A 24,171-nucleotide genomic window follows, 5' to 3' on the forward strand; every position below is an offset into this window, starting at 1 on the left:
ACTCAAAGCAAAAAATCCTTGCGGCTACTACATGACCAAACAAGAGGAAAGCAGGGGTAGTGTGTCTTTGTATGGGATGCTGATTTTTTAAAGAGGATTTCAAAGAAAAAGAAACCAATCAAAACTCAAATCTAAAGCTTGTTTCTGTAACCCCTTCATTTTTAAATGTTATGTTATTATGTAACAGAAAATAACGTTATTATGAGGTATACTATGTTGGTGTCTTGAGAGACAAGAGAGTATTTTAGATACAGTTGTTAAAGGACCAATATTATGTGCTATTTACAAGATGTAATATAAGTCTCAGCTGTGCCTGGAATGGGTATGTGAAGTTTCAGCTCAAAATACCCCACAGATCATTTGTTATAGCATGTCCAAAATGCCCCTTTTTGTGTGGGCTGTTTTCATGCGTGTACCTTTAAATTCAAATGAGCTACTGTCTTTGGTTTAAAATAGACTTGATTTCTGTGAATACAGTCTGGGAGTTAAGCATCTTTAGCCGCATTAGTGCAACAACGTGCTAACAAACACATTTAGAAAAGCTTTTAGGTAAAATTAACCAGTCAGTCAGTGGTTGTGGGCGTGGATGTGTTTGTGTGACATCACATTAACAAGAGAATCAAAGCAGCATTGTCTAATGAGACTGCTTTGGTTTAAAGGGAAATTAAAAAGAAGGAGAGGGTGGATTTTTTCATTGGATGGTTGTTGTGTTCACAAACTGCCAACACACATTTATGTCCAAACACATTGTAAAAGTGGATTTCCATAATATGGGCCCTTTAAAGGTCATGTGTTTAAATTCAGACTTCAAGAGTACTTAATGAGCTGGAGCCATCAACTGATGAATTACACACAGTCAAGCACACATACACGCACTAAAACTAGAAAATGTTTTGGAAAAAAATGGGCCGCGGATGAGACAGAGTTGTCAAATAGTGATGAGTGAGGTGTGTGAGCAATGATTGGCTGAGTCTTAGAGAGGGGCGTAGTTAGTCGCTGGGATATGAACAGTGCTGTGTAAAACATGCTGTACCTCTGTGACACTATAAGTGGATGAGCAGGAGGTGAGCCGGGCCTGGTGCAGGGAGAGAGGGAACAGGAGGGTTAACACTGCAGCCACAAGCAGGGAAAAAACACACAAACAGCATTCCCATTATTAGAAAGGAACATGGGCTGATGCTGGATCGTAACTCTACATAGACAGGTAACACCATAAAGACACCAAAATCCCAGTTTATTTTGTCTGAACTAGGGCTGCAACTAACGATTAATCTGATGATTATTTTTCTCGATTAATCGAATAAAAACTAATCTTTAGTATTTTTTACTTATTATAGCTAAATCTGGCACTCAATTAGGATACACACTACCACAGAGTTTTAGTAATATAATCTTTTTTTATTTCGATATTTTAAGCCTTAAATAAAAAAAACTTGTGCAGCTATTAAATTGTAAAACATCTTTAAATGTAAAAATATAAATAAACAAAAAGTATTGGGTTGTTTTCTTCATAGATGTGCTGGTGAGACAATTTTGACACAGATTATTAGACTGATTTTAATCTTCACCTTTAGACCTTGATGAGCATTAACATTATTCATTATTAACAAAATAAATAAGCCATATGACATGAAAGTAATACATATTGTTACAGTAATAAAAACTTGGATTTCTCATTACTATTTTTATGAAAAAGAACCCCAACAAAATATAAAATAACAAACTCACTTAAAAGGGCACGTTCTTCATGATCCCATTTTTCAAACTTTAGTTAGTTTTTAATGTTGCTATAATAGCATAAATAATACCTATAAAATGATAAAGCTCAATGTTCACTGCCAGGTGATATATTTTCTTTAACAAACTTCCCCTTTCAAAGCCTACAGCGAATGGCCCGTTTGGACTACAGCCCTCTTCTTCCTGCTTTAATAGGGGTGCAACGGATCACATAACGGATTTTGAGGCACGGATCGGATCATTTTTCGGATCAGCAAAAAAAAGTATGGGAAAATTCTAATAACAAATCAAGAAATTACAAACATGTATAAAAAAAGAACAAGGTTGCACATTAAGTAAGTAGGGGTGTGACGAGATCTCGTGCGACGAGATCTCGCGATATTCAATGTGTTTCTTGATATTCTGATATTCAAGAGATTTCTTGTGGAGGTGAAATGCTGGCCGTTTCTCAAATAAAAGACTGCATCCTTCGGAGGTCGCATTTTTAAACTGCATTTACTCCCATATGTTGATTAATCAACACTGGCCGCCACAAATAGATTTTTCATGATTCCCATTTACATTTTAATTTTACTATTTAAAACGGCTTAATTCATTGCAGCGAGTTCCCAGCGCGCCTCCATCCTCCCTCTCTCGTTGTGTGAAGCGCCTCAACAGCGCGCGCCGTCGGCCCCTCCCCTATGAAACGCGCCTCCAGTGAAAGGTATTTTAACTCCGTGTTCCTCCGTGTACTTTCTCTTTTTCGCGTAAACGTCAACAGTCACGGATGTTACTGACAGCTGATCTAGTTCATCATGGGTGACTTTACAAAAGGTTAGCAGTAGTGTTTCCCACACATACCCTTTCTGATGTGAGTCTGTGTCCGAGCTCTCTCCCTACCTATGATGTGGCATGCCCGTGCACGTGTTCTGGAGTAACAGCAACCGTGTATTCTCTCATATTTCTGAATTTGCAACAAATTGTCTGCGCTATATGCGATATACAATAAAACTACCACTCGTATTTAAATAAAAAAGCGCTCATAACACAACAACACTGATGAGAAGAGCAACACCAGTACAGCCTCAATGTAAATGTATGATGATTTTTTCAGACGATGTCGCGTTTTTAGCAGCAGTTAAAGAAAGAGCTGATTGGATTAAACAAAGAGTAACTGGGTCGTGGGTCCTTACTGGGTCCTGTTTAGTCACTATTGTATAGACAACAGAACAGAAACTATGTAAAAATAGCATTCAGTTGTGTTAGAAAGCAATATAATGTGACGGATGCAGGCATTTGTTATAATACATACATAATGGTTTTTATTTATAGACCACAAATGTAATGTGTTTGTAACTTGGTTTTAATACTTTATTTGAACCAATTATTATTGCATCTTCGTTATTATGTAATTTTAAATGCTACTGCTCACTTGGGTCTATTTTTATTACCCCAAAATAACAAATTACTTCATTATCAGTTAGCAAAATAATTGTTAGGACCAGTCCTTGATTAGTTAAAACATTTAATAAAAAAAAAAATGTGATTTCAGTTTCTTATTCATTTATTTTATCATTGTGGGTTTCTTAAAAAGTGTACAAATATCGTCTCGTCTCGTTCTCGTGAACCCAATCTCGTGTTTCGTCTCATCTCGTGGATTAAGTGTCTCGTCACACCCCTATAAGTAAGGTCTAAAATCATTAGTTATTGAAATCAAATGAATAATAACACTGCATTTATTGTATTAATTAAATGTAATTATTATTTTTTAAAGCTTCAGAAGTGATTTTCTCTTTTGTCTTGGGTTGTTTGATTAACATTAATGACACAGACTTAAATAGGTCAATTGATCTTACTGTCTCTTTAAGACCAAATATGCAAAGACTGCATATCTCTCCATTTGTGCACTACAGAGTCCCCTTAAAAGAGCGCACACACACAGACAGAGGGCGAATTACGGCGCAGCATAAACATAAAACATTACGTTGTGTTTCATTGCTCTATTAGCCAAATGTATGTTAATACACTACAGTATGAGAGAGAGTAGCGCACCTCTCTGAAGTTTAAACATCAAGAGTTCTGATCTTTGAAGGATGATACGTCTGACTCAATCTGGACTGGACGCATTCAACCGCACGTGCGTTTGTGCGTAAAGTAAACTGATCACTTTAGCGCCGTTTTGCAGTTAAACTGTTTAAAATCACTTGAACGTTAACATTTGCAAACATTTGAAACACTTACAAATGATAAACTTTACCTATTAAAATATACGTATTAATACGCGAATCACATGCGAGCCGAACCGTGGGTCAACTGCGATCCGTTACACCACTATGCTTTAATGAAGTAACTAAAACAGTTTTTTGACTAACCTCCGCCCACAGGAATACATCAGTTGCCAGCTAAGCTAACGGCAAGCTAAGCTGCTATCGAAACACAACACACTAAACAAACTACACAATCAGAACTCTTACTTATTTCTGAAAGAGGGACTTCATAGAACAAGGAAGACATCAGTCCGTGTTTAGGACAGTGAAAACAGCGCTATACAGATAAGAAAATTGGGTAAAAAATACCGCGTTTTTTTACACGTGAAACATGAACACTGTAAACACAATCAAACTTCAAAAACACAGAAAGAATGGGTGGACGAAATTAAACCTTTATTAACCAGCGTTTTGCTTCCGTCACTGTCCTGTCGGGTTGCCAGATCCTGGAACAAAACAAGCCCAATAGCCAAATGCATTTCAATGACTGTTCACAGAACAAATACCAACTAATGAACAAAATCCTTCCAACTCTAACCTGCAGAAAACATTAACATAGAGAAACAGTTTAAATGCAGCCCAATTCAGAACTCTGCCGAAAAGCAGAGGATCTGGCAACGCTGTCTTTCTTAACCAAGCTGGTCGTGCGGTGAAAAGAAGCACCTGATAAACGTGCAGCTTGTGCTGTATAAAGTAGCAGCTCCTTACTTTGATTACAAGCGCACAGCTCGCATTGTATGTCTGCTGTCCAAGCATGGTTGTCAGAGACCAACTAATCATTAAATTCGTTAAGAATGAATTCCATAATCGATTATTTTCGATTCATTATTGCAGCCAGTGGCGGTTCTACACGGAGGCCAAGGGTGGCCCATGCCTCTGTAGACATGTCCCTGGCCACCCCTGTGGCCACCCCGTGCTGACCAAATAAAAAAGTATATATTTATTTTGATTTTACACGCGAGCGCCAAAAGCGGAACTAAAGGGCGATTTATAGTCGTGCGTAGGTCCTACGGCGTAGCTACGGCGTAGGCTATCCGTAGCCTGTGCGTAGCTCTGCGTAGCCTGACGCGCACCTCCCAAAATTTCTAACAGCGCGTCGGCTCTACGCGGACCGTAAGCGCTGTGATTGGTTCACCAAAACCCCTCCCGTCAGGTAAAAAAAACTGCGTCATAGGTATTTCCGTTTGAGACGGTGAAAACAAAGATGAGCCAAGTTGAGGAGTGATTTAACTCAAACTGAAACATAAGTCGCTGTTTATTTACTTCCATCATTGCTGGTCTTCTAAAATTATACACAAGTTGCTATTTCTTCTTCGTTTGTGGGTTTACTTGCTTAGCTTCTTCTTCTGTGACGACTTCTGCTGCTACTGTGGTTACACGCGTGATTACTGCCAACCAGCGGTTTCGCGTGTGTTTGCACGTCGACGCGGATGGCGACGCACAAGTATAAATGAAAACCGACGCGGAACCTACGCCGTCGCTGCTACGCCGTAGGACCTACGCACGACTATAAATCGCCCTTAATGCGACGCAACGTTTTACACGGGTAAATTAGAGCGGCGCACCCAACCACTGTAGCCGCCTGTGGGTGCTGCTCGGCTAGTGTCTCAATTCGTTCCCAACCTCCCAATGTTGAGAATGTGTATGCAGGTTTGGGCACTGGTAAGGACTCTAGCTCACTTCACATTGGGACACTTTTCACTTGTTCTCCTGTGACGTGGCTGCATGTTGTGATCATTTACAGCTGTTACTCATCAACAACCGACAAAACCAACATCTCGCTAACTTTTTAAAGTTAACACATTGTAAAAAGCGCTGTAATTATGCTCTTACATATACGTGCATAAAATTTGAGGAATATAATTAAATGTTACATATAAAAAATTTTTACAATTTAAAATAAATATTATTTTAAATGTTGATTAGATTGTGGTCCCTAACTGTCTAGCAATGTGTGTTATATGTAAACTAAAACAAACGTTTGTCTTTATAAAAGTTTGCATTTCATAAAGTTTATTGAGTAGGCTCGCATGATTTTCGGTTGGGGGGCTTTAGAAAAGTGCCCAGCTCCCCTTTGCACCTGCACTTACTCTTGTATTAAATAAAAAAGTATATGATTGTAAAGTAAAATAAAGTTTACAGGGTAGTTTCCCAGGAAAGGGACTAGTCCTAGACTAAAATAAATGTAAGAGCTGTCCAAACTGAAAACAACTTGCAATGCCATATCTTAAAATACAGCTTTGTTTTGCTTCAAAATGCACACAAGTAATGTATGTTAAAACTAGCTTTATTTCCTAATTAAACTAAGGCCTAGTCCTATCTTAAACTAATTCCTGTAACCACCCTTATAATCTTTAAATATAACTTCTTGCCATTTTTTTTATGTGCCCCTCTGGTAAAACACTGGCCCCTCCTTGGCCCCCCTAGTGAAATGTGTCTAGAACCGCCACTGGTTGCAGCCCTAGTCTAAACTCAACTTACACAATCAGCAAGCCCCTCAACATAAAGGAAAAATCTATAGAGAAAGTTCATGCAGTCAAAACTGTGTTTCAGTTTCTAATGCTTCTGATAGATTTGCATATGTAGTAGGGTCCAAAATTAAGAATTGAAAAAAAATCTATTCTTAAACAGGACAAATCTCTCATCTTTATTTTTGCATGTCTTGTGGCAAAACCCATTTGACATGCACAATTTTTTTTTCATTGGGGTTCCAATGTTTTTGCATTAATTCATAGAGTGCATGACCCAATGAACTGCGCTGTTTGCTGCAAGTTTACAAAAAAGTCGCAACAAAACTTTTAATTTTAATGAAACATACAGTAATAATAAATTATCGTTTTCAAAAAATTGACAGATAAATTCACCTGATATTAGCAATTGTGGCAAGAAGTTAATTTTGGACCCGGTGTACATGTCAAAACAGGTGCTTTAATAATGCAACTGCAAGAGGGTAGTGAAATGCAGGATGAATTAGTGTGTAAATAAAGAAACCAGGAACTGTGGTCAAAAATATGATAATGGACATTGGACACGCACACACTTTTTGAATAATCAGTGCCTGTCAAATATAATAAATACACAACTGCGCACAAAGAGCTCTCTGTGTATGCCCTTGATGTCTTGCACCGTAACACACACAGAGAGAGAGAGCGCGTAATGAAAAAATTTAATTCAGGAGGCACTGCCAAATACAATATGTATCTCTTCCAAAACAGTCACACAACTGTCAAGTTCAATGACAGGGCCATGTAGTAATCACCACGGCAACCGTAAGGACCCTTTCTTCCTTTAGCTGACCTTCATCTCCTCTCCAACCATCAATTAAGTAATGAGGAGGTGGGGTCATCAATGTCCAAAGGGACTGTCAATGTCTATGCATTATAACTGGAAATGGTAATCAAGGTACACTCTGATCACACTATTCCTGCTATTGCCTTACTGCTAGCATGTGCGTATCTTCATGATGATGTTACTTATATTTTTACATTAAAACTAGTGATGCACCGATGTATCGGCCGCCGATATTTATCGGCCGATTTTTGATGAATTTGAAACCATCGGCATATCGGCAATAGCACGAGAAAGGCCGATACCGATTGTTTATTAATTAACCGCATAAAGGCAATGAATGGCATGACTGTTGTTCAATTAAAATGATTTAATGTTTGGGTGTGCACTAGGACTGTTCCGAATACCATTTTTTGAGCTTCGAGTTCGAAGCTCTAGTAGAAATCAAATCAAATATTCAAAGCTTCGGAAGGAGGGGCTGAACATATTTTTCTCTTTAATAAAGGCAGGAATCTGTGTGTGTATGTGTAGAGGTGTGCCTGTCACGCGTGCTGCGAGAACAGCATTAACGTTAGTGAAACAAAACACGAGCAATACTTTTAATAAGGTAGCCTAACATTTTTCTAAAGAACAAACACTCCCGTATCAGAAATTAGAAGCATAGTAATTACTGATAACGTAAAGGGTAGGCCATTTAAATAAAACAACGAAAATAAATGAACGAATGAATGAAGTTCAACAAACTGTAATAAAACGGTAGTATACTTTTAAAATCAAGTTTATTTATAACACTTACACCATCCAATATGTTTTTTCATCAGTAGAACAATAAAGAAGATATTTTGCAGAAACCCCAGTGCTCCGTCATGCAAATCAACCGATCCGCCACTTTAAGCATATATATCCAATACAAAAGTAATCTATCATAACTCCGTGTGACATATTGACGTCTTGTGAAGCAAATCAATCAGTTTTTGCAAGAAACTGAAAGTTATTTACAACACTATTAGCGTGAATGCCAAAGCAGGAAGCGCGCTTTACGTCCGAGGCGATCTCTTCTACTGGTGGCGTTTGGTGGCTGTTGGCTATGGATGTTGGTCTCTCTGCGCCACCTATAGAGCTGGAGCGTGAAGCGCACTTCCTGCTTGGCAAAAGCTATGCATTAACGCTGTAAAATATATATATATATATATATATATATATATCAGAGATGGGACCAAGTCGAGTCAAGTCGAGTCACAGGCTATGTGAAGTCAAGTCAAGTCAAGTCCTGTAGTAGGTCAAGTCAAGTCCAAGTCCAAGTCAAGTCACCTTATTATTGTAATTTTACCTGCAGAATCTGATCTTAATAAAGATATATAGAATATAAAGATATAAAGAAATACTCATGTTCAGTAAAATACATCATGGAATCAAACAAAATTGTAATCTCTTCCGTTTGCGTGCCTACATTTGAAATAACGAACTTGAGCGCGCAAAAGACATGATATGTGAACCGGCCCTAACATTGAAGAATCCAGTTATTTTTCTCTGTGTGTGTTCAGTTGGCAAACTTAGACACAGTTGCCAAGTCTCGTACCGCTAAGATCAAGGGAAGTATTTTTAAAAAAATAAATCAAAATTATTTTGCCCACATTTGTCCCCAACACAGTATGATGAGGGTTAATGGCTACTTTAGCTATTATTACATTAGCTAACTACCAACTAACCTTCAAATGACGGACGAAATTGGAGGTTGTCGTCTGGCTGTCCGTGATTTTAATGTTGCATGTCTTGCAACGCACTGTTCGTCTTTTGCCATCATGTTGAAGCTGAAAGCGATGACCCCCTCTACACCTCTGGCTGACATGTTGATATCTGTTCTAAGTGGGCGTGGTGTGCGTAAGCAGTGGTGTAGTCTAGATTTTTGTAGTGAGTATACTGTGATTTTTCCCTCTCACCCTTATGCTCACTCGTCCTAGCGCGACACCTCATAAGCACCACCACACTCACAGATGCATACAGTATGGATCTTCATGTAACTAAGAGCATTCTGAAAGTGTACTCATAAACACATAAACTGAATGTGTAATCAACATGTCAGTTTATTATAAGAAAAAAAGACTTTAACAGCCATGGGTTTACAGCTGGGGAAACTGGACTGATTTTTAGACTGGTTTAGTGTTAATCAACATCTAACTCAGGGACAAAAGTTATTTAACTGTTAATTAAAATTAAATAAATCTTCAATCTGTGGCTAACACATGCATTAAAGGAGAAAAAATATTCAATTCTTTCAATAGCTATTATCTGACAACTATTGATAACATTAACATGTGTAATTTAATGGTGTAAATGTTTTTAATTAATACACATTTAAGATGACCATGAATTAACTCTAATTAGTCACTGATATAAAAGCTTATTTTTGCATATAATATAAGCATTGTCTAAAAATGAAAATAGGCTTATACTTAATTATTATTACAAGACCATCATGTAGCCTAATATTAGACACCCAAACCAAACAGAAGTTTAAGATCATATACATCTTGAACGTAGATATATAAATGAACACAGAGAAGGGAAGTTTAACACTGTGAAGCACAAGCAAAAATGGAGAGGAACTGAAGGCAGTTAAAAACCATCAGGATATTATCACGGGCTTATTTTATTGCATTTGGAGCCTTACCTCCAGATAAAGTAATAAACTGGACTGATGATTTAAATGTTGTTTACTCACATGTGCGTTGTAAACTCTATGGATTTTATGTTGCAGCACTCGTTCACTTCTCTGGACTGTTTGTTTACAGTGTCGCGTGAGCAGCTACACTGCAGGTTCGACTTCATTTGGCGCTAAGCAGACCTCATGGTGATGTCAAAGTACCGCGAGAGCGAGTCAAAGCAGATTTCTCCATGTGATAACTGGAGTCTCTCTCGCGGTACTTTGCTGTCACTCGCCAGTCTGCTCCCCAGTTACTTTCGCGTCACTATAGTAATCTGATTTCATAGAAATTCATACGCCGATCGGATCGCGCAGTTCGGCATGAAGTATATAGCCTAATATGTATTTTAACCCGTATATAACCCGCTAAAGTAGCAAGTGTAGCATGCTAATGGTCAATGCTTCACATCTATATTATGACTAAACTTAAAAAATGTCACAAAACCATGCTGTTACGCATCCTCGCGCTATTTTTAGTGGGTATACGGAAATCCTTGACCATTTCTAGTGGGTATACGGCGTATACCTGCGTATCACGTAGACTACACCACTGTGCGTAAGGTACGAGAGGGCATGACTGATGTGTCGTGATTCAGTCATGACAACGCCATTCTCAGCCTGCGCTCCAGCTGGGTCAACTTTATTTTTTAAAATAGTTTATATATTTTATATTCAAACTGAAAACATGATGTGATTAACACTCAAGTCATTCAAGTCATCGTGTCTCAAGTCAAGTCAAGTCTCGAGTCTTTAACTTCCAAGTCCGAGTCAAGTCTCAAGTATTTTATTTTTTGTCAAGTCAAGTCACAAGTCACAAAAATAGCGACTCAAGTCGACTCGAGTCCAAGTCACCAAGTCACAAGTCCCCATGTCTGATATATATATATATATATATATATATATATATATATATATATATATATATATATATATATATATATATATATATGTAAGGGATAATGTAGAGGCAGCCGGTAGTTATCGGGAAATAAGCCCCGACAGTGTGATCAGGACCCGACGCGAAGCGGAGGGTCTTGTATCACACTGAAGGGGCTTATTTCCCGATAACTACCGGCTGACTCTACATTATCCCGCTTATTACACGGCTACTTGTCACATAAGAAAAAAACTGGACATGAATATGAATTTGAAACATTTTATTGGCATATTTGTTTTAAATTAACATTTTTTATCCTTCCGCGAAACTTTGCACAGATGCATAAAATGATCGTAATACCTTATTAAGATCCTCTGCTTCATACTTGTCTATCTTAATTTTTTTCTCTTTTAGCCAGTCTTTGAAAAGTTTTAATGCCCATTCTGTATTTTTTTGTGTGTTGGCTTCGTAGCTGTCATGCTCTATTTTGTCAAGTTCAGTCTCAGTAAGCTCTCTGTGTCTTGTCGTGGTTGTCGAGTGTTTGTCACAAGATGGCGCCAAACAAACAGTAATCTTTATTGATCTTTATTGGCGCGGAGCGATCTTACTCATAAAAGTAGTACCGGCTATGCGTTATTATTTTGGAGCGGTTATTATTCGAAAAGAACGAACCTGCAAATGTCTCAACTGACCAATCAGAATCAAGCATTCCAGAGAGCTGTGTAATAATATATATATATATATATATATATATATATATATATATATATATATATATATATATATATATATATATATATATATATATATATATATATATATATTCAAATCTCAAAACTGAAAATCGAATGTCAACCAAGGGAACGAATATTCGCACATTTTGGTCCAGCCCTAGTGTGCACTACTTAAGCACTGACAGAAAACCTTTGTTGAGCTGGCTCAAATGTCTTGGACAATAAAAGAAACAGACTGCACTTTAGTGGGGGAAAATAAGTCCAACTTTTTTTGAAGTAGCAATATTTATACTCTGTTTAAAGCAATAGCACTGGCATTATTTATGTTTATTAAAGAAATCCATTATATGTAAAACAAATTTTTTAATGTTGTTAATAAAAGAAATGCTGAATAGAAAAACCACCTTTGAAGGTTGTCATGTTGTCTTATTATATTTGTTTTAGCTTAATTTGTGGCTCTTATTATGTTGGTCAGTTGAATGTTAATTAGATCCAATCCATGTTCAGTAAAACTAATTTGATGCAGAAATAAACTAGCTAATAGACCAACTGTATAGTATTGTATAGAAGTGTTTTATATCGGTATCGGCCAGAAGTTGTCTGTTTAAATCGGTATCGGTCAAAAAAAATCCTATCGGTGCATCCCTAATTAAAACATTTTCTCCTATTACAGTGGAAAGTGCTTAAAGGCACAATATGTATTTTTGGCTGCTAGAAGTCGAAAAACAATAACAAAGGTTTAGCTTGATGATGCTGTGAAGGAGCGTGGAATGATGGGAGTTGTGCAAGCAACTATAATGCAAGCAAACAAAGTGGCATGCAGGACCCTACAACTAGGGCTGTTCCGAATACCATTTTTTGAGCTTCGAACAATATTTTATACACAAACCTATATAAAATATTCAACTATTTTGCAACAAAAAAGCCTCTGGAGTCCACAAATAATGTATTTCTTGGCATCCAAACGTAAAAAAACAAATATTATTGCAAATGTGACATTTGAACCTGTTGTGAAGGAGTTAAAGTAAGAGTTTCACTTCAAAGTTTTGTCACGCATATTCTCATGTCCTGCGTAGGTGAAAGATGCAGCTCTAATTCAGTATTAACACTCTTTGTTTAATTACAGTCTGTCTGCACGACTGAAAGGCCCTTCAGGCGTATCCTTACCCAACCTCACCACCACACATACACATCAGTGAGCCCACAACACACGCGCCTCAGTGAGCACACACATGCGCTGTCCTCTGGGCATCAACACGATCCTTTCCACACAAATCCAGTCAGCAAAGAACAGAACTCAGACTGTCTCAATCAGTAGTCATCAAAGGAAAACAGTGGTACTAGAGTAACAATACACAATATATTGCTGCTCAGCAGGTGGGGAATTCTGCAATACGTTTTGAAATGTTTGCAGAGCATGATCTGACAAAACGTCTATATTTGATGTTTCCACATGCTTATTTAACAAGGTAAGTGATGATTTTCATTAAATTAGTTTTATTATACTACCTGCAAATGGTTTACCTTTTCCATCCATATTAAAGACGGTTTTATACCTGCCCCCCTCCTTCTCAGACTCAATGCTCACATGGGTTGCCAGACATCTTCAGGAGCACAACTGACGATGATAAGCATTAAGCCTTACACTGTACTGTAAGTTTACTAATTCATTTTTACATTTGCAATGTTTCTGTTGTTTGCAAATTACAAACCCGCCCGTGTGGATTTTTATAACTCAATCTGTGGCTTATTTTGGAGGTTGTGTCCTCAGGAGGTCTCATTTATGGGCCATTGCACTGTGACCCTGCACTTAAGTAGCATGGGTATATTTGTAGCAAAAGCCAAAAATAGGCTACATTGTATGGGTTAAAATTATAATTTTTTATTTTATGCCAAATATTATTAGGATATTACGAAAATAGCATGTTCCATTAAGATATTTTGTACATTTCCCGCCATAATATATCAAAAATGTTTGTGCTAAGGACTTCATTTGGACAACTTTAAAGGCGATTTTCACAATATTTAGATTTTTTGCACCCTCAAATTCCAGATTTTTAAATAGTTGCATCTTAGCCAAATATTGCCCTATCATAAAAAAAATTATTGTAAAGCTTGTTTATTCAGCTTTTAAATGATGAATAAATCAAAAACATGTACCCGTATGACTGGTTTTGTGGTCCAGGGTCACAAAAAAGTATCCGTAGCTGTCAAACTAAAAAAATGAGTATATTTGGCAGTGGACGGGATCACACAGACCAAAACTAAATAAAAGACATTCCAACACAGAAACGTGCATTAAAACTACTATAGCATTGTTATTCAGAGAAACAGGTGTGTGAACTTAGCATTTTTCTTAAACATTATACATATACATTAAAGGTGACATAGAATGATTGAACGGGGTATTTTTCCTTGTTCTGTGATGTGACATGTAGACAAAGTATTTTGGTTTTGGTCTGTAATGCCTTAGAAGCTTCCTAAAAACCTCTCTCAGATAGCTCTATTAGGGTGGGGGATTTTAAACAAGTGGTTTTGCACCTATTTGGCTCCCCCTACTGGCTTAACTTGCAATCTCATTACTGATTGGCTGACTTTGCTGCCACTCAAAAAATGTAGCCAATTATTTTAAAGTGGAGGGGCAGTTAGATGCCTGTGATGTCATAAGCATCAGTTTTTCAGATTGGGCCGTTTTCTGGCTGACATTTCTAAAACAGGAAATGTTTAGCATGTCTAGCACTTTTTGTATGTTCGTGAATGCGTGTAGACTACCATCATTCAACAAAGACAAGGTAAAAATGTTTTTTTATTCTCTGTCCCCTTTAATATATTGTATTTTTTTTATTTAGTATAGTCAAAAACCTACTCCTTTAAAGCTCCCATAACACACCCTGTTTCTGCATATCTGATGTAAATCTGGAGTACCCATAGAGTAGTATTACATCCTTAATATCTCTGAAGAATATTAAGTTTTATCAGATTTATTAAAGACAGATCAGATCTACCAATTCTTTCCGATAACGTACGAAAAAATTCTGTAGCAGGAGTCACAGGCTAGGGGGGGGGAGACTTACTGCATACAACTCATGTCCCAGTTGGGACTTTTCAACAAAAATCTGCAGTAAACGAACACACACAACACACTCCGCTGCTACCATGAATAAACAAACTATATCCATTGTTTCCATAATGCTGGCTTACTTCTCCTTACATACGAAAACACACTTCTTCTTTCATGCAATTATTAAGACTTGATACAAAACAAGCGTATCGCGTGAAGTGATGCCTGTGACTTCTAGCGTCCTCGGTTCTCGCTCTCCCACTGATTGACATATGGGGTGTTTTTCCTGGAAGAAATTATACCCCTGATACGTCAGCTCAACCCATATTCGAAAAAAACTTTCAGAAACTTATACGAACCCTGTAACACGTCCAACTGCTTTTTTTGACAATTTGCCTAGGTTTAGCATGAGGAAACAACTCTATAACTGTGTTAATAAGTCAGAATGTATGAAATACCATTGACCCCCCCCCCCCTTTAATAATGCATAATTTTTATATGTATATTCATTAACAATTATAATAATTGTTATATAATTATATAATACTAATTATAATATAACATCATGATTACCAAATGGTTTATTTTTAGTAATTCAAAAGTAACAGCTATGAAATATAATTAATATATAAAAAAATAATGTGGAAATGCAAATACCAAAACAAACACAGTCGTAAAATTATAAAAGCCTATACATTTAAATATTATATCACATTAGGTTGCCCACTATAACCAAAATAATTTATTCTATGATATTTAAAACATCTTTGTCAATTCATGCTTATTCTCTACAAAATCACACCATGTGCACAAACCAGACAGAAACAATAATCACTGATTTATACAAATTCCCAATTTATATAACAACCTACACTTTAATAAAAGGTGCTTAAAAAGCTCCTCATAGCGATCCCATAAAATAAAAAATTTTGGATTGTCAAAGAACCAGTCAAAGGAACCTCTAAAGTTCTTTCTGCCCCACAACCGAACCTAACAGCTTTTAAAGCCAATATAAAATCATAAACCTTTACCATAAGCTGTCCTTTGCATCCAAACAAACGCATTTATTGCCATCTCATTTTTAAAACTTTTTGTGAATTTCCGTGGTTTTCCTATTTCTATTGTCAGCTTCGAAACCATGTAACATTGTAAAAAAGTGCTATATAAATACATTTTAATTGATTGATTACATTTCAAAAATGAGAAGAATCTTTTAACACCACAAAGAACCTTTTGTGAAACCAAAAGGTTCTTCATATGTTAAAGGTTCCTAATGGAAAGGCTCCCATTTAGCCAAAAATTGTTCTTCTATGGCAACGTGAAACACTTTATTTGTAAGAGCGTACCCCTAGTCGATACCAATCCTAATCAAACTAACCTTAATTTCAGATTTTACATATTATTGTACTAAATCTGTACTACTGCACTTTTTGCTACTTTTAGCCACAATATTTGACATGACACCAGAAGTTATGTACATCAAAAATAAAAAATAACAGTGTAATACCTCTCCTACTAAACACAACATACACAGACACGTAGTGCAAATGCACCATATTCAAATAAACATGCATGCATCACACAGTGTGTGCGTGTGTGAATTTGTTGTTGTTGTAGAGCTACAAAAAATGCACAACAAAATACAATAACGCAACAAGATCCTGTAAGGTCTTGGAAAAGCACTAAAACTAAACCAAATGCAACTCCAAACAGCAGCACCTAACACCGAGCCCTGCTCCATTCACAGAGCCCGATACTAACATTTCCTTATGTGCTACACTAAAGCACTGCAGCTGTTATGAAATCACAGGACTCGATCCCAGTGAGGGGCCGCTACATACACCACACAGAATTCACCCCAGAACAGAGCATCCCACCCCGGTGCATCTGCCACGGATTCCCCCGGAGTTTGTCTGAAACCCTACCATCTCACACACACGCAAGCACTCACGCACGCACATCCGACATAAACACGCTGACGACAAAACACAGTGACGCATCAGAGCGGAGAAAGCCAGCGCTTACCATGCTTGATCCCGACGCGCAGCAGAATGCTGCAAGTCTCCCATGCGCACACAGGGACACACACGCACGCTACACGCATGAAGCTTGCTTGAGTGTAGGAGGGGAGAGAGAGGTGGAGACATGGGAGAAAAGAAAACGTGCAAAGCGACTGATCTAGCGTTAATAACGTGCATTTACCACGCAAGGAATGGTTTCAAATACACCCAGCCGGGTTTAATTTTTTTTCACAATTTTCTTTGTTCTTTTTAAAAAGGCAAAACAATACACCAAAGAAGATGATAAAAGACCAAAAGGATCTAATTTTAGAGGCAATAGATCTTTAGTGCTGTGTGGTACAATACTGTACAATGCAACGGTCCTGACTGACTGTTGTCTGTGGGGTTGTGTGTGTGTACCAAGTGAGTTTTCTGAATTTAACCGATTCAGGGCAAAAAAAATATACAAAATTGTGGGTAAGATAAAGAAGGAGGGACGCAGGGTCTTATGTAACAGCTGGATGCATTTGGATCTACTGAGGGAATGCAGTGGGCTTGTGTGTGTGTGTGTGTGTGTGTGTGTGTGTGTGTATTGATTTTGGTTGTTTCAGATGATGTATGCTTTTATTTCACTCACTAATAAGTCACCATCTACTTATATGGAGAGGAGGGGTACATCAGCCACAGATAAAACCTGACTGTGCTGAAATATTATTAGCTGTTGACATCCAATCCAGAACATACTTTTTTCTTTTATAAAATTTTTATAAATATCTATTTTTACTTAAATATGATTTAACAACAGATTCTCTCATTGGGGTGTGTTAATATTGTAAAAATGTTAATACTTTTTCAAGGGTTACTTCACCCCAAAATTACCCTTACCCGTGTCGTTGTAAACCACCAAGTCCTTCGATTGTCTTCAGAACACCTTTTTACATATTTTTGATGAAAACCAGGAGGCTTGTTGTGAGTGTCCCGTACACAATAAAAAGGGATGTGTTAATTTTGTACACATTTGTGTGTATCATGCTTTTTAAAACATTATGGGTCAGTTTCCCAGACAGGGTTTAGCTAAATCGAGGACTAACCCTTAGTTATGTTAGGACAATTAAGTAGTTTTTCACGGACATACCTTACAAAAACAATATTGGTGTGCACCTTAAGACCAAACAATCGATATATTTTAAAATCTCAGTAAAATGTGTTTTTAAAATAAGGCAGCACAAACATGCATTTTAGTTTGGGACTAGGATAAACCCTGTCCAGCAAACCGCCCTTATGTGTCATTTTAACACATTACGAGACGGTTTCCCAGACAGGGATTAGCTTAAGCCAAAACTAGGCCTCAGTTTAATTAGGAAATATAACTAGTAGATTTAACAATCTTGCCTTACTAAAAACATTACATGTGTGGATTTTGAGGCAAAACAAAGAGTACTGATGTATTTTAAACTACGTCAGTGCAAGTTGTTTTTAGTTTGGACAGCTTTTAAAAGTGTTTTTAGTCTAGTACTAGTCTAATTCTTGTGTCTTTTTGTGTTGATTTTGTGTTAAAGGGACATTCCACTTTTTTATATGCTCATTTTCCAGCTCCCCTAGAGTGAAACATTTGATTCTTACCGTTTTAGAATCCATTTAGCTGATCTCTGGGTCGAGCACTAGCCCTTTTAGCATAGCTTAGCACAACCCATTGAATCTGATTAGACCATTAGCATTGCGCTAAAAAATAACCAAAGAGTTTCAATATTTTTCATATTTAAACTAGACTCTTATGTAGTTACATCGTGTACTAAGACCGACGGAAAATTAAAAGTTGGGATTTTTTAGGCAGATATGGCTAGGAACTATACTCTCAAACTGCATAATCAAGGACTTTGCTGATGTAAAATGGCTGCTGCAGGCGTAGTGATATCACGCACTGCCCGAAAATAGTCCGCTGCTATTGAGAGTAACCAAGGGGACTATTTTTGGGCAGTGCGTAATATCACTACGCCAGCTGCAGTCATGTTACATCAGCAAAGTCAGTGATTATTACGCCAGAATGAGAGTATAGTTCCTGGCCATATCTGCCTAGAAAATCGCAGCTTTTAATTTTCCGTTGGTCTTAGTACACGATGTAACTACAGAAGAGTCAAGTTTTAAATAGGAGAAACATCGAAACTCTTTGGTTATTTTTTTGCGCGATGCTAATGGTCTAATCAAAACCAATGTATTGTGCTAAGCTATGCTAAAAGTGGTAGCGCCAGACGCAGAGATCGGCTGAATGGATTCCAAAATGGTAAAAATTTAATGTTTAACTCTCTCAAAAAATTATTCTCCTTAGTCCTTCAGTGAGCATTCACGAGCAGACAGCTGCGCATGCTGCTGATAAGACCTGCTGATGTAGTTGCCAGCATACAGACACAGAATACGCTGGCAAGTAATTTGTACATTGATAAGTATTGATTATAATGTTTGCATAAAAGGAAAATACAGCAGGTCAGCATGTAACGTCAGCAGCATGTGCCGTAGTCTGCTCGTGAACGCACACTGAACAACCAAGGAAAACTGTTGATTAAAATAGTTTGTTTTGTTTTCTTTGCACACAAAAGTGTTTATGATATAGTTGTACATTTGGGCTAAAATACACTACAAAAAAATTCTTTTTTTAGTATTTTAGTATACATATAAATATTTAAAAAATTCTTCAATTAAGATGCTTTTTCTTAATGAGCAAAATGACCTAAGAAAATAAGTCTAGTTTATAGACCGTTTCAGCAGTAACAACATAAACAAGCGGCTGTCGCGGTCAGCACGTAACTTCCGGTAAACTCCGCTAATAATAAATAACAACAAAGTTCTTTAAACGTAGTTTATTTATATAACAAGCAAAAAAAATAACACAAAGATTACCTAGGAAGCCAAATCATTTGTTAATTTGGACAAGGCATTAGTTCAAGAGATCAGTTTAGCAACTAGTCAGACCATTAAAAAAACAAAACCGGAAGTAAGGTTCGGATCCAGACGTGTATCGCGTGCGTCTGATGAAACCGTCTATAGACAAAAAATATACAATTTGAGTGAATTTAGTTTAAAACAAGCAAAAATATCTGCCAATGGTGTGAGAATTGTTTTTCTTAAACTCTTAATTCAAGCAAAAAATGTTGACTCAATGGCAGATTTTTTTGCTGGTTTTAAGCATAAATTTACTTAAATTGTATATTCTTTGTCTAAAAACTAGACTTATTGTCTTAGGTCATTTTGCTCATCAAGAAAATACATCTTGATTTAAGAATAAATGATTTTAGTAGATTTAAGATATTTCTACTGAAAACAAGAATAAGTAAAAAAGTCATTTTTTGCAGTGTAACCCTTAGTTAAATAATTATTTAATCATTTCAGATTGCTCAACACAGTTCAGGTTTTTCACCATGTCTGATATTTCCTGGAAAAGTACAAAAATATAAAGTCAGTAAACCTAGCATTACTCCTGTTTGTGTCACGCATGCATTTTACACACATACATTCTCTGCACGTTTCAATAACATTTATAATTTTTGCACTCATGTCCAAGGCGCGCTCACAAAGCACACATGTAATGGACTACACATACACATGTCAGCGCTAAATTTACTTTGTGTAGCCTCTTTCGGTAACCATTAAGTGCCACCTGACATGACTGTTTAGTATCAAAAACTAAATCACAATACGCTTGTCAAAAAACCCCCAGCAGTAAGCAGAATTACAAGCAAGCCTGAGGTCACATCTGAAGATCAGACGTTATTAAACTTTGCTTAACAAAGGCAATTTCTTTGCACCCTGGCATGAAAAAATTAAAACAGAAAGTTAAATACTTCTAATTCTTTGCAAAATCAACTCCTTGGTGCCTGGTATATAGATGGTTTGTGTTGTACAACACATTATGTCCACCAGAGGGGGAGAGCGAGAGAGGAAGACAGAAAGAGGAAGAAGAAAAAAGAGAGAGATTGCTAATATAGTATCACTACATTTTCAATTCCACAAATGACTTTTGGACCCATCCTCATATGAGTTAACAGAAATACACAGTGGTTAACTATAAGGTCTGATCAATATTTAACGAAAAGCAGTGCATTGGGAATACCCAAGTAGTGACAATGAACCGTCACCAAACTACAGAAACTACTAAAAACGTGAAGAAAGAAACTAAGTAAAAAAGATCTCTTTATGTAAAAGAGCAGAAATCAGAGGATCCTGCCCTCAGACCCTTCAAATGCAAAATGTACATTCAGATCAAACCAATAACTCGACAGCAACTAGAAACTAGCGTTCATATAACACAGGACCTACTCAGTTACAATGAAAGTGCAAAGTTGAGATGATCGAGTATGACCATGAATTATGAAGCGACTAAACACACAACGGCTACCAAAACCTAAAAAAGGCTTAAGTTTGTAATGCTATACTGTATTTAAAATAATGGATATAACAATGATATATACATAAACAAGGTTTAAAAACACACAAAAGTCAAAAACCACTTCTGAACCTTCCCTAAAAAGATTCACATCTGTAACAATATCAAGTCACACATTTTGGATCTGAAATATAAAACTACATCAGCAAAGCAAACTGAATTGAACCAGTGTGGAAGCTCCGCCTTTCCTCTCTGACGGCCCAATGAGCAGAGTCGCTTCTGTGTGGAAAGCAAAGCAGGGCATCAAAGCGGCCAATGAGGTGGCGGCAGATGAAGATCCAGCCATGAGGGATAAAAGGAGCATGACGAAACAGAAAGCTGAGCTTGTGGGAGCAAGGAATAGTGTGATTGAAGCGGGAGGGGCGGGATCTTACCTTAGGGGTGGGGCAGGAGGCAGTGGAGAGGCGGGACTGCTGAGCACAAGGTGATTCAGAAGGCGTGGTGCTAAGAGAGGCGGTGTCTCGCGGTAACACTTGCACGCCTCGTGAAATGATGGATTCTGGTATCTGCAAATACAAGACCATCCAAGCAAATGTCAGTTAAATTCAGTAAATAACTAAAAAATTACAAATTTTTACCATAAATAATGAGATGTGGCAATGATTTAGCTTTTAAGTGTTCCTGTAGCTCAGCTGGCAGAGCAAACCTGTCAAATAATTTAAACGTTCTCAATTCCAAAAACATTTTAACTAGTGGCTCTAATTTTTTTTTTAAATAAACAGCATTAGTTTATTCATTTTGCATGAACACCCGAAACAATTTAATAAGATGATTTTTGCAGTTATCATATGACTCAAAATATCATATAGACAATTTATTATAACATGTTAAAATTGCCACTTTGCATGTGTGAGCAAAAGTGTGCCGTTTTGGGTGTGTCTCTTAAAATACAAATGAGTTGATCTCTGCACTAAATGGCAGTGCTGCTGTGTTTGGATAGTTCAGATTAAGGGGCTGTATTATCCCCTTTTGACATCACAAGGGGAGCCAAATTTCATTGACCTATTTTTTCACATGCTTGCAGAGAACGAGTTACCAACACTAAGTTACTGGGTGGTTGTTTTTCACATTTCCTAGATTGATAGAAGCAATGGGGACCCAATTATAGCACTTAAACATGGAAAAACTCAGATTTTAATTTCACCAAGAATGAAAATTCTGTCATCATTTTTCATCCTCATGTTGTTCTAAACCTGCATGAATTTCTTTTTTCTGATGAACAAAAAACAAGATATTTTTATTAATGATGGTAAGCATTGATCGTAACCATTGACTTTCATAGTAGGAAAAACAAATGAAATTCAATAGGTTGAACTGTGTGCTCACCATCATTTATCAAAATATCTTCATCATCATTTATCACAATACTTCTATAATATTTGTTTTCCTACGATGAAAGTCAAAGGTTACAATCAGCTGTGTGCTTACCACCATTTATCAAAATATCTTCTTTTGTGTTTATTAGAAAAAATGAATTCATACAGGTTTAGAACAACATTAGGATGAGAAAAAGATGACAACATTTTTATTTTTAGGTGAACTATCCCTTTAAACTAATAGAGGTAAGGTACCTTAATGAGCTTGAAAATCGCTGCAAGAATTCTTGACTTAACAGAACAGTTCACCCAAAAATTACAATTCTATCATCGTTTAAAGCATTTAAAACAGATCTGGGGCACAATTGACTTCCATAGGATTATTTTTCCTACTATGGAAATCAAATGGTGCCCCAGATCTGTTTGGTTACAAATATTATTTAAAATATCTTCATTTGTATTTGGCATAACAAAGAAATTTATACAAGTTTGGAGCAACTTCAGCGTGAGTAAATGATGACAGAATTTTCATTTTTGGGTGAACTATCCCTTTAAAAGGGACATATCTTGAAAATCTGATTTGAAGTGCTATTATTTGGTCTCCAGTGCTTCTATCAACCTAAAAGATCAACTCAGTAACTTAGTTTTGGTAAACCTTTCTATGCAAGCGTGTGAAAAAATAAGTCATTGAAATTTGGTCCCCCCTCTGATGTCAGAAGGGGATACTACCGCCCCGTAACATGCACTATCAGGGCTCGACATTAAGGCTCTCGACATGAAGGACAAGTGTAAAAGAAAATTAGTTGTCCGACTGGACAAGTTAAATTTCAAACAATGTTAGTTAACATTATGTGCCGTTAACGACAGAGCAGAACACGCAGCGCAAACACAAAGCGGAATATTGAACATAGAGCGCAGCGCGCCGACACACACACACGTTTACACTTTGCTGTTATTGTTACTAAACAAGCTGCGCGCGCATGAAACCTTATCGCCGAACACGGAGGGGCGGGCGGCATGGAGTGGAGAGGGATGTTTCTTCAGGCTCCAGCGTGAATATTAGACAGACAGACACTTCAACCGCAGTCCGTATTTTTTCTCTTCTAAAGTTCGGTAAAACACATAATGGGCTTAAAATCTTGTTTAAGAATCTGTTTTATAATGAGAATCTCTCTTTCAGCGCACCTACGTGTGTGCGCGCCGCACGACAGCCGATTTGAATCTGACAGAGTTCGTCACCGTACATTAAAAAATCCCATACAAACATTACAGCGTAAATGCTATTAAGATTGATTTTATATATATAACAGATAATCTGGATACATTTACCCTAATAAGTTTTTTAAAACATGGTAATGTTTTAATGTTTTGCTTTAGTGTTTTAATGTGTTTAATTGAAATGTGGGAAAAATGAAGAGAAAGGCAGCAGATATAGCATCATTCTTCTAGAAAGAGTAGCAAGAAGCAGCCAAATGAATCTTAGTAAAATACATTTCAGTGGCCTACAAATTCACGTGATTTTCTGGTCTCTATAGTTTTTTCAGCAATGGGAGATATAAATTCTGGTTTCAAAGTAAATTTCAAAAGTTTTATTTGATTAAATTGTATAAAAAACATGAGGTTGAATTATGACTATAAATTGTATATTAATCTCAATTCATTTTTAAATGAAATTAAAGTATTGTAGCAATTATATGTTATACATCATTGTGATTAACGCACCTATAATACTTAAAAGTATTTTAAGGTTGGATGAAAGAGATTTTATGT

At 36.9% G+C, this 24,171-nt stretch overlaps 1 protein-coding gene across 12 annotated transcripts in view; it reads right to left on the reverse strand.

Annotated features, from left to right (window-relative positions):
- gphna (gephyrin a) overlaps positions 1 to 24,171 on the reverse strand; it is a 121,888-nt gene that overhangs the window by 39,550 nt on the left and 58,167 nt on the right. For 7 of the 12 annotated variants that reach the window (XR_010544398.2, XR_010544397.2, XM_065288456.2 and 4 more), the window contains 2 exons: positions 21,460 to 21,591; positions 1,034 to 1,075 (listed from right to left, as the gene is read on the reverse strand). Coding sequence is in view for 10 of the 12 variants with exons in the window: in XM_065288456.2 (XP_065144528.1) it covers positions 1,034 to 1,075; positions 21,460 to 21,591 (174 nt within the window). In the remaining 2 variants the exon portion in view is untranslated. The remainder of the gene's footprint in view (positions 1 to 1,033; positions 1,076 to 21,459; positions 21,592 to 24,171) is intronic. The other 5 variants (XM_065288455.2, XM_065288454.2, XM_073812275.1 and 2 more) reach the window with 1 other exon arrangement.

The sequence above is a fragment of the Paramisgurnus dabryanus genome, chromosome 17 (assembly GCF_030506205.2).
Source record: "Paramisgurnus dabryanus chromosome 17, PD_genome_1.1, whole genome shotgun sequence".
NCBI classification, from domain to species: Eukaryota; Metazoa; Chordata; class Actinopteri; order Cypriniformes; family Cobitidae; genus Paramisgurnus; species Paramisgurnus dabryanus.